At 34.1% G+C, this 15275-nt stretch overlaps 2 protein-coding genes across 2 annotated transcripts; one reads left to right on the top strand and one right to left on the bottom strand.

Moving 5' to 3' along the window:
* The first annotated feature begins 1138 nt into the window (after positions 1-1138).
* Positions 1139-5671, top strand: PPA6 (pyrophosphorylase 6). The gene is made up of 6 exons (XM_059590047.2): positions 1139-1529; positions 2499-2659; positions 3191-3291; positions 3395-3576; positions 4474-4572; positions 5328-5671. The coding sequence occupies exons 1-6, from the start codon at positions 1290-1292 to the stop codon at positions 5418-5420; spliced, it is 876 nt and encodes a 291-aa protein (XP_059446030.2). The 5' UTR covers positions 1139-1289; the 3' UTR covers positions 5421-5671.
* Positions 5672-14462: 8791 nt separating this feature from the next.
* LOC132177908 (ethylene-responsive transcription factor ERN1-like) lies at positions 14463-14840 on the bottom strand. The gene has a single exon (XM_059590387.2). It carries the CDS (start codon positions 14838-14840, stop codon positions 14463-14465), a length of 378 nt encoding a protein of 125 aa, XP_059446370.2.
* Positions 14841-15275: the final 435 nt, after the last annotated feature.

Below are 15275 nucleotides of genomic sequence, written 5' to 3'. Positions count from 1 at the left end.
CCCACCCCATAATCCAGCAATCCAATCCCGAAGCCTCTTTGATATTGAAGCTTTATTTGGTGCGGGTGATCTCGCAACTACTTCTTCTACCCAATCAAATCATGCCATGTAAGATAAGATGCATGAATTTGTTCTATTCATTTTGTTAAACTTTTTTACTAAGCTTTGAATAGAAATTTGATGTAAAAATATCAAATACGATAGAGATGAAAACATGGTATTAATAAAAAAATAAAAAAAAGACTCTTAATCAAAGTTGCATCCTTGGCAGCAAACAGTATAAACTACACAAATAGATACAAAAATTTAAGATATTTAATAGAGTAGATTATTCAAATCTCAATCATTATTTTTAAATTAAATGATAGACATTTTGTCTTAATCAATATTTATTATTTCATTAATAAATAGTGATAAATATAGTAAATACTTATAAGATAAAATGTATACCATTTAGGTCCGTTTGAGAGTGCGGTTTCAATAAATACGATTTTAAAAATTACGTTTTAAAAAATTGCATTTTTGAAATTGCTATATTTTTAAATTACAAAGGCGTTTAGTAAAATATGTTAAAAAGTATTTTTCTGTCAAATATTTGTTATACGAAATCGTGATTTTTGTTTAAATTCGCGCATTTTCAGATAAGCACCCTTTAGACTGCTTATAGAAATCACAATTTTTGTTTTTAATTTTTTTTATTTTAAATTAAATGCTTTTTAAATTGCACTACTAAACCCCTTACGTTTTGCGATATTTTTTAAAAACATAGATTATTCTTGCGAAATCGCAACCCCAAAACGCACCTTTAATTTGAATGTAAAGTCAATTTTTGAAGAAAATGCCCTGTTTGGTTGACACTGTTCAAGCACAATTTCACCAAAAAAATCAACATCAAAATATTCTTTTTTTTTTTTTTTTTTTTACTTTTTATATCATATTATTAACCTTTTATTATTATTATTTAAATAAAAAAAATTACTACATAACAATTTTTATTTTTTTTTTCAATACAAAAAAATTCTTAACTTTATAGTACTTACGATCATTTTTAACTACAATAAATAAAGGCAAAAATCATTTGCCAAACGGAGCCCAATTTATGAGCAAGCCAAACTCATTCGCGAGCATATTCCTGCACTCACGGGTGAATCTCTCATAACATACTGCCACCCAATCACGTATCGCCACATCGCCATTCATTAATCATTTGTTCTGTGGCTCTTGCTCTCATTCTCACTCTCACTCTGTGTCTCAACTCACATTCACGATTCTTCCTGGCGAAACCAAGAATGGCGGCGGCGACGACGAGAGCCATAGCCGTAGCGAGCAACACCACCGCCTCGTGCTTGCTTTTCAAGAGGCCGTTGCTATTGAAACGCAACAGCCTCTGCTTCAAGAACCCGAGGGGGGCTAAGAGGTTGTTCACTTGTCGTGCCATTTACAACCCCGAGGCTCTTCAGATCAAGGAGGAGGGTCAGCCTGAAACCCTAGACTACAGGGTCTTTTTCGTCGATAATTCGAGCAAGAAGGTGCTTTCTCTCTTCCCATCGAGGTTTGCGTATTAATTATATGGGATTTTCATTTGTCGCATTGTTTGGTTTCCAAGAAATTTAGGAAATGGAAGATTAACTATAGGTTTAATAAAAGAAGAATTTTTGTTGGCTGGCTTTGTCGTAGTTCTTCCGTCCTAATGTTTGTTTGGTTCTTTGAATTACTTGATGAAAAAAAAATGTTTGTTTGGTTGGTGAGAAGATGTAGGGAGGAAAGTATGAAAATTCATGCTTTTGATATCGGAGTTTCCAAATTGGATGCGTTCAGTGATATTTCGGGAAGTTAAATCTCGTACGAGCTAGTTGATTCGAGAGAGATTTTGTGGTTCTTATCTTTGTGTTTGATGGTACGTTGCAGTTAATTCTAAGCACTTTTGTTAACCATGAAAATTGATAGAAAATGGAAAGAAAGTCCGTTGATCATAGAGGTTTTGTATTTCTAGTTGCTTGAGTGTTTCAGAGGCTGATAATTTTTGCTGAAGTAATGATTTGAGAATATGTACCATTTGGAACCGAGGGTTGTGAAAGCTGCATTATGTTGAGGATAATAAGACCGTTTTGTCTAGTTAAGGCAATTATTTAGTTTTAGATATGAAAAACGACAGATTTTTTTTTTAATCATTTAAATGAAGATGGTGGTTGTCAAGGAAATGTAGTAAAGAGAAAATAAATAAGTTATATTAGGATTTTCAATTTCATAGCCTGATAAAACAACGAATTCCACACAAGTAATATAGTTTTTTGGCCTAGTTGAGGGTTCTCTTCTTGTTTCCTATTAAACACGGAATATGATTTTGGATTTTAGTTTTTTTTCCCCTGTTTTCTGCTTGGACAAAGATTGAGGAAAGAAAGAAATGATTTATTATAAGATAAAATCAAAACACCGTTTTTTTTTCCTTGCCTTTACCTACTAATATTGAAAGAAGAAAGTTTTGCTTACTGTTGCAGGTTTCTCCTTGGCATGATATTCCACTGCACTTGGGTGATGGTGTTTTCAACTGTATTGTCGAAATTCCCAAAGAATCAAGTGCGAAGATGGAGATTGCTACTGATGAGCCATATACTCCCATAAAGCAGGATACGAAAAAGGGGAAGCTTCGATTCTATCCGTGAGATTCGATATTTAGTTTTACTCTTGGTGTATGTTGTTGTTTGTCCAAATTACATGTGTATTTGAATCTTTATGTATATTCATTCATTCAAGGATATCTAAGCTGAGCTGTTGGTTGAGTGTGCAAAAGCCCTTGTTGTGAATGTGGGAAATAGGCTAGAGCCAGTCATTTCAAATCATTTCAAGTATTGATTCACACCAATAAATCCAACTTTATTTCTATCTGCCATATAGTAAGTTCTTTTGAATCCAAACAGTCTTATTGTAAATTCAAATTTGAACTGGACATATGTTATAGTGCATCTTCTTAAGTTTGAAAATTTTTCATTCATGGCCTCTATCTATACACAAAGATGGGGTTCTCAATGTCCATCTTTGTATGTAAGCAAGTTGTAATTTTAAATTCACTGTCTCCGCCCCTTATCAGGTTTGTTATCACTTTATGAGCATCCTTGATTATGTTGAATACCGCTGAGTTTTAATTTCTTAAAGATCTGTATCCTGAGTCATCTTGTTATATGATTGTCAGTTACAATATAAATTGGAACTATGGATTGCTTCCACAAACATGGGAAGACCCATCCTTTGCTAACTCCGAAGTCGAAGGAGCATTTGGTGATAATGATCCAGGTATATCATCACATATTATTTTTCATCAACCTTTCTTTAATTTTTTTGCATTTTTTGGTCCCAAGTAGCAGTCCAGAACAATATCCTTTCTTTTAATTTGTAGTTGATGTTGTCGAGATTGGAGAAAGTCAGAGAAAGATTGGCCAAATTCTTAGAGTTAAGCCCTTGGGTGCTTTGGCCATGATTGATGAAGGAGAACTTGACTGGAAGATAGTTGCAATTTCATTGGATGATCCAAGAGCTTCTCTTGTTAACAATGTCGATGATGTTGAGAAGCATTTCCCGGTATGCCCAATTTGCTAGATATATATTCCCAAATTAACACCTCCTCCCTCCCCCGCTTCCCTTCACTCTTATTGTGCTGAGTGTTGTAATATCTTTGGTTATGCTCTAAGTCATTATGTCCTTACTAAAACATAGAAACTATATTACTGCATCGTGTAATGTTTTATGGAACAATACCAGTTAGTAATTATATGATGGTTAATAGCAACCATAAAATTTACAAATAAGCCATGGTCTGGAAGTATTTGTAGCATATATTTTGCAAATAGGGATTGATTCTACTTTCTCTATGCAAGCAGAACGAATTGGGATTATCAGCTTATGTTAATCTCCAGTTGATAAGTCATTATCCACTAAAAAGAAAGGGAACATCCAGGTTGTAAGAATTATACAAGTGTGCTAGAGAAGTAGGTTGTTAACATGGAGATGTGGCAGTTGGTCCATAGATAGTTAGCAGGTTGGCTGATATTGCATCAAGTAATTATCACATTACTACGAGTTCTTTATTTAAGAGAAAGTTATAGATGTATGCAAAGCAAAATGGTGGTAAACCGTTCCTTGTTGTGGAACCAAAGTGGTTGAAATGTGGCTCGTTGGGTTGACTATTTCAGCTAATTTTTCCATGATTTGCTCGTCTTATAAGCATAATAGTAAAGATATTATTAACATTATTAATCCATTAGCTCAGTCAGCATATTGTCAACAGACATGTCTATCTATGAACAAATGGCTAATATATTGGAGAAAGCAAGACTATGCTAGAATGAAACTGTTTCAAGCATTGGTTGTCATAGTCTAGCCAATATGAAAGCTAGTGGTATGGTGTGTCCCTAATGTACAATTACAGTCACAGCGAGCAAAATCCATGGCATCTAATCTGTTATTGTTTATCTTCAGGGCACTCTCACTGCAATTAGGGATTGGTTCAGAGACTACAAGATCCCTGATGGAAAACCTGCTAACAAGTTTGGTCTTGGAAACAAGGCAGCAAACAAGGTATTTTTTCTTTTTAGTTGTCTGATTTTCGATGCTTGATAACTTTGGAATGCTCTCTGAGGCTTGTCATTTTCTACACAAGACCTGTTCGCACCTTACTGTGCGCAATTTGGTTTTTTTACCCCTCTTATTTATAGCATTTTATTATTCTAAATTTTCTTTATTCTTGATGTCCTTTAACACGTACTGTATCTTGCCAAAGTTGATTTCTATTCGACTTGTGTGTATCATTGACATAGATAGTACATAGTGCATGCTTTTTACATATGGTTATTTTTCTTTTTGTTCGTTGCATCTTCAAAATGTTTAACATGTCCAAAGTGACGAATAGCTCACCCGCGGTAAAAGGGCTAAAGACAATAGCAGATTACTTCATATTTCCAGATTGTTCCTTCTTCCTCCTTTTTCAAATCTTTCAAATCTGGGAGAGGAGATGCCTACCACTTCAGCTGGTTTGGTTGCTGAATATGGTTCTACTTCCAATAAGTCTTCATCTGAGCTTTACTGCCTTCTTTATCTTATCTTTGAAATAGAAATAAAAACAGAAAAGACACAAGATGAAACCATTTCATGATTCATAAGAGGAATATACATTCAGTACATAGCATAGCATAATAATAATATACAATTTAGTTCGTAGCATCATCATCGTCATCATTATTATTATAGTTATTGTTACTCTGTTATAGTCTCCCATTCGTATATATAGCGTATTTTTTTATTTATTATTATTTAAATTTTTGCCTGATAAACAGGATTATGCTCTTAAAGTCATCACTGAGACCAATGAGGCTTGGGCTAAACTTGTCAAGAGATCGATTCCTGCTGGAGAGCTTTCACTTGTGTAATGCATGGGTAGAGTGCAACTCAGTGTGCTACAACTTGCACTGTTAGTGACCCATCAGAGATTTTCCTTTCGGCGAGTGGTCCCTGGTAATATAATTGTTGATGCCAATTCCATTTTTTCCCATTATTGAGCTGAAACGATGCATCTCTCATTTGTAGTTCTTTTATGTTCTGATTTGTACTATGTGAGATAAAAGTAGACGATTGCTTTTGAAATAAAAGATAAGATTAGCGCCTGCTGGATTCAATAACAGCAACAAATGTGCAAGTATCTTGGATTTGTTTATATTTTGTCTGACTGGTATCATGCTTGTGGGGACAAAATTGTCCACGTCAAGTTGGCTTTGAGCTCTTCTGGCTGATTGTATTTTTCACATCTAGTTAGTAATGCTACGCGCCACATTCCCAAGCAATGAAGGGTTAGTTAATGTAACAATGCCTATAAATTCTTGTTTAAAAAGAAAAAAAGACTGATGAATACTAATTGCCATCTTAACACAGTGAGATGAGGGTGAAAAATGTAATATGTAGCATTTCTCTTGTATACACTTTCTACTCTGAAAAATTGGTAAATTGGTAAAAATGCTACTTCAAGCAGTGTTAATTCCAATTTCCTCTCACAAAAGTTGCTGATATGTTTATAATGAATGATACTCCAATTCTTCAAGCTAAATACATTTTAAGGATGACAATTTGTGGCTAAATACATTTTAAGGATTGTAATTTGTGTTTGCGTGTAAGCATTGGGTCATGTCAATGTATACATTGGGTCATGTCAATGTATAGTACAAGATTATAAAAATCAATTATAATCCGACTCATTTGAATAAATGAATTCAATCTCTTAATCTTAACGCACTAACCGCTAATGTTGTGTCGAGTTTCAGAATTGTGTTAAAAATTGCTAACCCTAAATATTTGTATGTCGTATAAAATTAAATCAATCTTTATCTGTATTGGGATATTCGTGATCCTACTGAATCACTGATCGGAATATTGGCATCTTAAATCTTGGACTGGGTAGGATATGGTCTATGCTCCTGACCGCCCATCAAAGTCCCAGGGAACACGCACGCGTGGACTTCAAAATGTATAGGGAGAGACACGTGCCCAATTCAGAATAATGCCATCATTACCTTTTCTTTTCGTACGGGGAACACATTGGATGTGTGTAAGCCACACGCCCTTTCTGTGCAACTCTTTATTTTTATTTTAAAACCACCATCAAATCTATAAATAGATTATTAATAAATTTTTATCCGACCATAATTTTAAAATCCAAATGGAAGTGCATGTGTGCACCAATATACTTAAGAAAAAAAAAAAAAAAAACCCTTCAATTCCGACTATAAATACAAAATCTCAAGACCTTACATGCAAAACAAGAAGATTAGCTTAATTAAAATCTATATGTCAACGTAAGATTGCATAAGATTGTAGACAAATTGGCGCGTGCATGCAAATAAGTGAAGAACACAGAAGCTGCTATTGAGCTATACATTTAGAAAGCAAGATTTGTTATACACATAATTTAGATTTTAGGGAAAAAAAAAAAAAAAAAAAAAACAGAACACCTCCAGAAAACAATGGGCCTTTACATCCCCGGCCGGTCCACCAAACGCTAATACCAGCAGCTGAGTTGAAGAGCATCTTCAAAGCTCTTTTCCAATGCAAAAGAAGGATCAACTACCTTTCCATGCTTTTGTTTGTCATCATCTGATGATGATCTTTCTAATTTGCAGATGGGATTTTCTTCTGAAACCCATTTCAGTGCTGCCAGTTTGAGCCCGAAAAAAGTTGCAGCTTGTGGCGGTGGAGGTGGAGGAAGCTGAGATGGTGGGGAGGTTGATTTGCCGTGGTGACACAGTATGAGCATCGCTGCTGTGGGCGCCATTGATTTCCAAGAAACACATGGATATTATATATAAAACCCCAAAAATCTCTATATATAGTAAGAGAGAGGTAAACAATCTGTGGGTAATCCAATGGTTTCTTTGGGTTTTAGGGTAGGATCAGATGCGTTCAAGATGTTGGAAGCTCAGGAATAGGTTGAGAATATTGGTTGGTCCTTTGATTGGGGTTCTGGCTTTGACTATTTCAACCGATAGTATCTTGACATGCACGTTGTTGTGGTGAGATTGAGTGCGGGTGATTATTGCTCGTTGCCGTTTTCAGAGTTACCTGTGGTTTTGGGCTGACGTTGGTTTGGGAAGTACAGATTACGGAGACTGGATTAGACACGTGTGAGTTACAGGCGAAACGCCGTTTGTAAAATAGGATAAACGATTTTACGTGGCACTTGATGATAAGACAGATTATTTTCAACCAATGAGAATGTAAACAACTGTATGCTTTTCCCCCAACCCCCCTCCACTCCCCCTGCCCTTTAGAAACAACAATATTTTTGCTAAGCCATGCTTTTGTCTAGAAAAAGAAAAGAAAATTCCAAAAAAAAAAAAAAAGGAAAAAAAGAAAGAAAGATGTATTTTTACTAATCACCAATAATAACAAAAGTGAGACAATATTTTTACTAATATAATCTAATCTAATCGCCAATAATAACATAATATTTTTACTTCTGAAAGTAGCAATGTTATTCAGTAGACTACTATATAATTGTCATACTTAGAGGTGAAAATGTCGTTACGATTAACAGTTATTGGCTAAAATCGCTAACCGTAACCGCCTAGACGGTTAATTAGTAACTCTAATAATTGTTAACCACTTTTTAAAATAAAAGATTTAATATATATATATATATATATATATATATATATATATATAAGGAACTGGCCATTCATTTTAAATTTAATAGTCTATAAAATCATTTAAACTTCGGTAAAACAAAAGCCAGCTTAATGCTTCGGTTATACAAAGCAGTTGCTGGCATTTTATAGACCATTAGATTTAAAATGAAAGGCCACAATTTCGTAGCATGAGATTCTCAAATTTTGAGTAATTGGAAGGAATCTTAATCCGTTTGATATGACAAAATTGTCCTTGTTAAGTTGGCTTTTGAGCTCCTCTGTTGGATTATATTTTTCACACCTAGCTTGCATAAAATGGCATGCATTTCAGTTTCACTTATTACACTTTCTATACTTTATGGAAAATTGGTAAAAATGCCACTTCAAGTGGTGTCAATTCCCATTTCCTCTCACAAAAGTTGCTGATTCTTTTGGTATATATATGATACTTAAACGTTTCAATTCGTATTCATATGTTAGGATTCGTTGTGTCCAGAGATATAGATGTATATGAGATTATATAGATCTAAAAAATAATCCGACTCATTTAATTAAATTGGTCAAACTCTTCAACTCTAATCTACTAAAGCCTTAATTATATCGTACTGATTCGGATTGTGTTGATATATAGGTATCGGAATATATAGATGAATCATAACTCAATTCACTTAATTATAACGATAGACCCATCGGGTAACCATGACATTAGCTACTAGTAGTAGCCTAGTATACATCAAAAATTAAGCTTAAAACTTCCATAAACAATAGTTTTGGATCTGAAACTGTAATGGGATTATGAACAAAACTAGCAAATATATTGAAAAACAAGAAGAATAACTTAATCTAGCTGTATATAAGATAATCTTCATCTAGACAACTTCACACATGCACAACAGCAGCACAAATGTTGTCGATCTCTTTGGTAATTAATAAGTAAAGAACACAGAAGGAGCTGCTATATATGGACCTGTACAATAATTTAGTCATGTTTACCAGCAGCTGAGTTGAAGAGCTTGTTCAAAGCTCTTTTCCAATAAAAAAGAAGGATCAACATTGCCATGTTTTTGTTTGTCATCTGATGCTGTCAATGTGGCTTTGCAGATGGGATTTTCTTCTGAAACCCATTTCAGTGCTGCCAGTTTGAGCCCCAAAGAAGTTGCAGGTGGTGGTGGAGGAAGCTGAGGTGGTGGGGATCTGTGGTGATACAATAGGAAAATTGCTGCTGTGGGCGCCATTGATTTTGCTAAGAAACTAATGGATATAAATATATAGCACCCCAAAAATCTGTATATATAGTAAAAGAGCGAGAAAGAGAGAGAGACAAGATCGAATTTGTGGGTACTGATTGATCCAATGGTTTCTTGGGAGTGGTGAGTAGGATCAGATGCGGTCAAGATATTGACAGACAGATTATTTTCAGCGTATGAGAATGCAAACAACCGCTTGTTGGCAAAAACATCACTCTCCATCGTTTTCAGAATTATTTAAGGAATTAATAGCAAGGACGTCTTCTTGATTAATTTGCATCTTGAAAGCCACGTTGACAAGGACGTTTTTGTTACAAAAGTGACACGGGAATATAATAACTCAATTTCTAAATTTGAGACAATTTTTATTTTTATTTTTTTATTTTTTAACTTCACAAAAATCCTACAAAACTTTTGTGTTTGGAATGTACTGTTTGAAGTTCAAAAACTTTTACATTAAGGGTATAAAATTTTTAATTTCTTTCGATTATCTTATTTCATTAGAATTTTCTGTTAAATTTCGTTACAATTTTCGAAATACTTCTATTTTGAGGAGGCTATTCGGAGTGTGAAATCCACGTTCCGGCTGGTGGATGTCAAATGGAGATGCGGCTAGTGGTGGCTGAGGTAGATGGCACCCGTGAACACGATGGAGTGGTGCGTGTCATGTTGGGTCTGGCAAAGGAAGGTAAGTTGAGTTTTGAAAAATATGATATAAGAACCTTGATGTACATATCCGGCGGATGGCGGGGTGGAGGTGGACAATGCGGTGGAGAGGGTTTGGCGCTATTGTTTGGGGAAGAACACCAAAAAAGAACTCACCAAGGAAAAAAAAAAAGAAAAAGGAAAAAATGAGGAGGGAGAGATGAGAAATCATCCATCCTCCCTTATAGATCACATCAACGGCAGTAGGGGACCTCACCAAGGAGGGGGAAAGACCTTACTCTAGATAGAATTTGGAGCCTCTCTCTCTAAAATAAGAGAGACAATAAACTTGTTTTAAACTAGTTGACGTTGTGTTTTAAGTGGTTAAAAAAATATATATAAAAAAAAAAAAGTCACTTAAAACATGACACGTCATCTGTTGTAGAATGAGTATGTTAATTTCTAAAATGAGAGAGAGACGACATGTACACTTATTTTAAACTAGTTGATGTGGTGTGTTTTAAGTGGAAAAAGTAAAATAAAAGAAAAACTACTTAAAATACGGCACGTCATCTATTGTGGAATGAGTATGATAAATGAGTATAAATTAAGAATATCGTTTTCTTTTTCTTTTTCTTTTTACTTCTAAAACTACATACGTCAGTTGAGTTTATATTAATCAGATATTTCAATTTGCAAAAAACAGATCACATTAAAACTCAATGAGTAATGTTACTCTTCACACCATTATCTGCTACTCTATTTAATAGATAAAGGTCCTTTGTTCGAATTATGTCTATCCTCGTCATTAATCTTAAATATTTCACATGTTAGTTTCACTTATTAAAAAAGATTTTTTTTTTTTCTTCTTAAATAAGAAAAATTTGAATCCACATTAAGGTTCCTTAATGGATCGTCCAATAAATTGCATGGTGGGCGAATACACATGATGTCCAAAAAAATGGGTTAAAGCACCGACGATCGATGAAGGAAACAAGAAAGCATTTCTTCTTCTTTCGAATAAAACGACTCAACGGATACTTCAATGAAGACAGCCTCGTGTTAACTTTGGAGTTGCCTCCTTTTTTATCCTCCATATATATATATATTCTTTAAATATTATCTCTCAATATTTTTTAATTGTGCTAGATCATTATGCCAGGCTAAAAAATTAACCACAACAGGTCAAGTGCTCATTTCAGTAAGAATTTCAGAGGGCAATAGGCAGCAGCCTGCTTTCATCATTTCTAAACATGAAAAACTCTCCAAGCACCATTAAATATCTGGCGTTACTCTAAAGTCTAAATTAGGTTTGAGAAATTTTATCAAGTTCAGTCTATAAATTTGCCATACGTCCTTTAATTCGTGAAAAGCATGTGCATTTTCAATTAGCATGTAAGATACTCATGATTTTTTAATACAACTAATAAAACCAAAAACCAAAATCAAGGAGGGGTGGCTCGCACAAGGAAGGCCGTGAACCACCCCATGGGGGCTGGAGTTGGTTTGGCCACCTTAGATTTTATTTTGATATTTAAAAAAAAAAAAAAAAAATTATACAAATATAGTATTAATAATTAGAGAGAGTAAATTTACTTTTTCAACTGCCAAAGTAAGGGTATTTTTGAAAGATTTTGGTCAAATTTTATTTTTCCATCCATTCTAATAGTCAAGCACATTGGAAGTAGACTAGTGGTAAAAGTCCTCTGTTTCTCACAAAACGAGGATAAATGGGAAGGAGGAGATTAATTTGAGTTCTCTGCCTCTGGAAACAATGAAATTGCTAATCCAAGTCACAGCTTAATGATAAAATATTTAGATTATAAGAACAAAGAACCTGAGTATCTCACTAACTACATTTGACCTTAAATGATGAGGATGTGATAAATTAATAAGTAAATTAGCCATTCCCAAAGGGGTAATTCAGAGAAAAATGCAAGAACACCCCGAAGTTTTAGGTATCACTCCGTAGAATTAGAGATAAAATAAAATCATATCTTTCTGAAAATTATGATATAAATCAGAGCATAAAGAGGATAGGTGAAACTAGATCTATCAAGAAAGTATAGATATTTTCCAGAGAGTCGTTGACAAGAAGATATCAACAATCATAACTCTAGCAGCCTAACTTTTGTGTATCATCATCTAGAATGAAAGCTAAAACCATATATTTCTAAAGATATATACATTTTATGGTATAAATATGGGCAAGAAGACTAGATCTATGTCCCACATTTCAACTAGATGCACATAACAGTTGATAGAAATGAAAAAGGGCCACATAACTCAACTAAGCTTTGATCCCAACTAAATTGGGGAAATAAAAAGGCCAAATTAGTGACTAAAAATTTTGATCTAAATAAACTGAAGTAAACAATTAGAAGACCAATCTCACAAATAAACATGGTAGAAACACTGAAAAGCAACCTTGGTATTTTCCCTTTTTGTTTAAAATAAAATAAAATAAAATAAAAAATAATGATAGTGCATTAAATGATATCCTTCCAAAAAATTGGATTTTCTAAACAAGACCATACAATATAGGAAGGAGGGAGAATTCTTTTATTTGCAAATAATGAGGCTTCTAGTCTAGTGACTCAGGCCTTAAAAAGTACATAGATAGAGTGGGTAAACTTGTCTATTATTTTGACAGGTAATAAGGTTTATTAAGAGTTATAGGTTTCAAACTAATTCTATCTGCAGAAAAGGATCCCAAGATTGTTGAATACTTGATAAATTATTGATGCAATTAGAAAAAATCAAGGGAACAGCCAATGTTTTCAACCAACTGGTTATTTACTACTCACTGCAACCAAAGCAATAGTTTACCACACGCATGCATCAAGCGGTGATGTCATGTACAAGAATGAGACTTCATGAAATACTTTCAAATAATTGAGGGTTGAAAAATCGGATTATGCACTTCAACTATCCATGTCAGTATTCTATAATAGCCTACACAATTGAAATTTTAATTTGGAAGAAGATTTAAATTATTCATGAGCTATGCAATGAACAGAAAAAGATATATATGTTGCAAAACTTAGCTGTGTTTCACCAAAATAGACAACAAAACAATAATAATATGTGGGAATGAAATGAAATGATCTACAGATTAATGTGCTTTTCTATTTCATCCAAAACTAATAATAATAATAATGGAGAGTTTTTTTTTTTTGCACAAACCATTCCATCAGAAGATAGAAACTAAATATTACCCAAACAAACATAATCAAAGATGAAATCAGAGTATGCTACTAGGTGAAACCCACTACAATATGATTTTAAATTGTTTCTAAAAGTGCTAACCCCATGCCAAAACAACCCAACTAGTGCAACTTGTATATTCCATCATTCTTTTCGGCATCAATCTTCATCTATCAAAGGGTCCAAACAGAATTTTTCTTTTTAATCTCTCTAAAATGGCCGCAAGTTCACATAACTTCTATGAACACTAGATTTTTACATTTTGTGGTCAACCACATGATAGTTACAATTGAAATGATTCATATGTTGCCCAAAGGTAGTATAACATTCACCTACGTTTGAAATTCAGGAGTTTTAAGACAAATTACGTCTAGTATGATGCATGATAGAAATGCAGTAATCCTAAACATACTTGTTCAGATTGAAACAAATCAGTTTAAAATCATGAATGAATGAACCTGCATCACAATTAAGCCATTAAATTAAAGGACAAACAATGTGTACAGACAATAAATTATGTGGCACCAACATTTTTTCTAGTGTAATGGTTGCTATGTGCAGCAAATCAGTGATTTTTGTTTAAGAGATCAAACATTAAAGAATCTAAACAAGGTAGAGGAGAAACAAAAGTATATTTAAGCATGTACTAGATGGAAATTACTCTAAACCAAGAGATAGCAATTAAATAGAGGACCATTAATATAACTATGTATTTTATTGAACAAATAGATATACTACAAAACTTTTTTCCTTTTTCCTTCTTCCTTCTTAGAGATCGTTAAACATCAAAACCAAAACATTAACAATGTAAGAAGAGAAGAGAGTTGAACATAGTGTGTATTATGCAAGATTATGCAAGACAAGCAATAAGAAAAATACACAACTAAAACTTTGTTTATTATCCCGTCATTCATTTACAACGTGTAAATTTATATACCCCAAAGCCCCAATCTAAAACCTATAAAGAATCACTTACATAGAAAAAAGAAGTTAAATTCCCCAATCAGCATGAAGAATCACTTATATACATAAAGCTATAAAGAATCAACTATAAAGATTACAAATCAGCATATCTAACTAAATTGCCATACCCTCAAATGAGTCAAATCTGAAATATAATAATCATGAATCAAAGTATCCATTCATCCTTCTTATACTCCATTAACTAACACCGGAAGGTGCCCCACATTGGTCGACATCAAGACACCCCAATTGACCATCGTTGAAAAATGATCCCATCAAAGAAATCATCGTTGACATCAAGACACCCCAATTGACCAATATCCTCGAAAAATGATCCCATGTCTTTAAAGAAATCATCGTTGAAAAGCTCTGGAAGATCCTCCTCAACAGCAGAAGATGTAGCAATGCTTTCTCCATCCTCATTCCTCAAGGGTATTTCAGAGTAGTTTGATGTCGTCGTTGAATCCAACCCTGCTGGAAAGTTGAGGCGAGCACAAGAACGGTACAGAATCATTGCAGCTTCATCATAAGCACGGGCAGCTTCCAGAGAGTTAGTAAAAGTACCCATCCAGAGCCTCTTCCCCCGTTTGGCTTTCGGATTTCTACTACTCATTTCCCCCCGGTCCTTTGTCTTACTCCTCTATATGTGCATTGTGCGTTCTGAGGCCCTCCCTTGTCTTTCATGCATCCTTTCTTAGACCCAATGGCTTGAATTTTACCTGATCGTTTGGTGTCAAAATTGCACTCTTTCCATTGTGCAAGAGTCTCAACAACTCGTGACTTACTCTTCCCTTAAAAAAAAAAAAAAAAAAAAAAGAGATTTTTAGATCACAAGTGAAAATTCTTATGCACATATATATTGTTCATCAGCAAAAGGCAACAATCAAGCAAACTGAAACAAGGCGTTACTACTTCTAATACGAGATCGAGAAGAGAATGAAACCAAAATTCCAAATATATAGACTAAGTCCTAACTAATTGGGCCTTACTGTGGGCAGCCCAACCCAAGATCCGAAGGGCTTCGGCCGCTAACCTAATATACCCATTA

Source organism: Corylus avellana, chromosome 4 (genome assembly GCF_965113065.1).
Source record: "Corylus avellana chromosome 4, dhCorAvel1.hap1.2, whole genome shotgun sequence".
NCBI classification, from domain to species: Eukaryota; Viridiplantae; Streptophyta; class Magnoliopsida; order Fagales; family Betulaceae; genus Corylus; species Corylus avellana.
This window is presented reverse-complemented; position numbering and strand designations above follow the sequence as displayed.